The sequence below is a fragment of the Trichomonas vaginalis genome, chromosome II (genome assembly GCF_026262505.1).
Source record: "Trichomonas vaginalis G3 chromosome II, whole genome shotgun sequence".
NCBI lineage: Eukaryota > Parabasalia > Trichomonadida > Trichomonadidae > Trichomonas > Trichomonas vaginalis.
This window is the reverse complement of record NC_067204.1, coordinates 1,872,166-1,874,181: the sequence shown is the minus strand read 5'-3', so window position 1 is coordinate 1,874,181 and position 2,016 is coordinate 1,872,166. Positions and strand designations below refer to the sequence as shown.

At 31.6% G+C, this 2,016-nt stretch overlaps 1 protein-coding gene across 1 annotated transcript in view, besides 1 other annotated feature; it reads left to right on the top strand.

Annotated features, from left to right (window-relative positions):
* Positions 1 to 122: 122 nt before the first annotated feature.
* Positions 123 to 533: a mobile genetic element.
* A 328-nt stretch (positions 534 to 861) lies between these two features.
* TVAGG3_0468770 (uncharacterized protein) overlaps positions 862 to 2,016 on the top strand; it is a gene marked incomplete at both ends in the record, with an annotated part of 1,268 nt that continues 113 nt past the window's right edge. The window contains one exon of the mRNA XM_051235410.1: positions 1,401 to 2,016. This exon is cut by the window's right edge and continues 113 nt beyond it. Coding sequence (XP_051093234.1) covers positions 1,401 to 2,016 — 616 coding nt within the window.

Below are 2,016 nucleotides of genomic sequence, written 5' to 3'. Positions count from 1 at the left end.
TTTATTATAAAATAATATATAATATTAAAAATTCCACAAAATTTTTTACTTTACATAATCGTACTTCCTCGACGATTAATTTCCACTCAATTTCTATTGTTGACCGAACTTAGCATGCAACAAAATAAAATTCATAAAACATTAAAAATCAAAAAATTAGATGAACCTTGGCAATTAAACTTTATTAAATAATAGTTGTTTATAAATTATATTATATTATCATTTAATATTATTTTGATAATGAAGATTTTATTTTGCAATAATATAAACGAAAATTTTTTACCTTATGAACTTTTGATGGAAATATGCAATTTTAAAATAATAAAGAAAGCCGCGAGCGAATCGAGCGGCTTAGGTCTAAGATTTTGATTCAAATCTTTGCTTATATTCCTTAAATTCTTTATGAAACTCGCAACAGTTCCATAAAAAATTTTAAATTCTAAACTGTCGAAATTACCGATCGGTAATCACACCCTTCATGGGTGTGTCACTTTTTACAGGCGTGTCACTTTTAGCTAAAATTACCCCTACTCAATTCTACACCACTCAAGTTGGGAATTTTCTTGTTATCAAAAAATAATTTTAATATTTGTTTATTTCATTACATACAATAAAATTTTAAAAACTCTATTTGTTCACAAGAAAATTTTTTCCCTTCATATGAAGAAACATTTTGTTCTCCATTTGATGCTGAGTCTAAATCTCGATTTTTGATTTTTCTTCTTTCCAAATTTCTTTTTTCCGTGTAGAATTTCGGTTGTTAACATAATGAAATTTAAAGTCATCTATTAAATAATACATAAAAACCATTAATGATATGAAATAAAATTCAATAGTTTATTTATTTTTGAGAGACTCAGAAAATCATCACAAAATGGCGCCTCGAGAAGAATCTAGTAGTTCTTCTGAAAGCACCGAGAAGCCAAAGCAGATATCAGCGCCGGTCATAAAGCGTTCAAATCTCAATCTCAAATTGAACTTACTCTATGGCGGAGCGATTACAATAACTGTAATTTATTTTCTAGGATTTATCATATATCCATGGTATTCCATGAGAGAGAAATGGAAAGTAAAGTCTAATTACTTCATTTCCAAAAACATTCAACAGAAATCCATCGAAATAAAATCTATTACAGAGGCTTACTTCGCTAAAATCCAAAATGCAGTTATATTAATATCTCGGCTTGTCGTGAACACTAGAATGCTATCGTCGCCAATAGATAGATACACTTGTTTTTATCAAATTATTCCACCATTTTCATTCGAGCATAAAACCATTTCCAGTATCAATATCAATACAAGAGGGAAACAAGCGGTATTATACCACAACGTGGAATTCCACAGAAAGAGATTTTAAATTTTATACTTTAGATAACATCAATGAAACGCATTCCACACTCATGCGATATGACTCATACACGTTCAGACGCAATCTCAACATCGAAATGGGCGAATCCGATGGAATTGTCGAAAATTCCAGGTATTTTAAAGAATGCGAAACAGTTAAGAAATGGACTTATGTTGATGAAGGGGAACAAAAATCGCTGATCTATTCAGCATGCATTCCCTCAGCAAACCAAGGCGAAAGCTTTCTAACACAAATAGAAATCAACTTAACCCATTTTAACCAATATTTTGCGACCTACGCCCTCATTAATAAAAGCAAATACACATTTCTCGACCAGTACAAACGAGTAGTTTTTGAGAGTACGAATGGAATGACACAACCAACGAAGGAAGATGCCATTCTTAACTATCCATTAATCGAAGAGCTCTCTGGTGACATATGGGGCCCTATATCCTCTCAACTCAATGTTTCTCAAGAGAATTTTAGTCTTCGGTCATTTCACTACCAAAACCACTTCTACTTCACAATTCTCATTCCTATTAAGATAGAATACGATCAGACGCATTACGTTATACTTTTATGCGATTTTTCAGAGATGATCGCCGATTCTCTCTGGGAAACCACAAAAGTATACTTTGTCTACCTTATGTTTGCTTCATCTCTCTCTT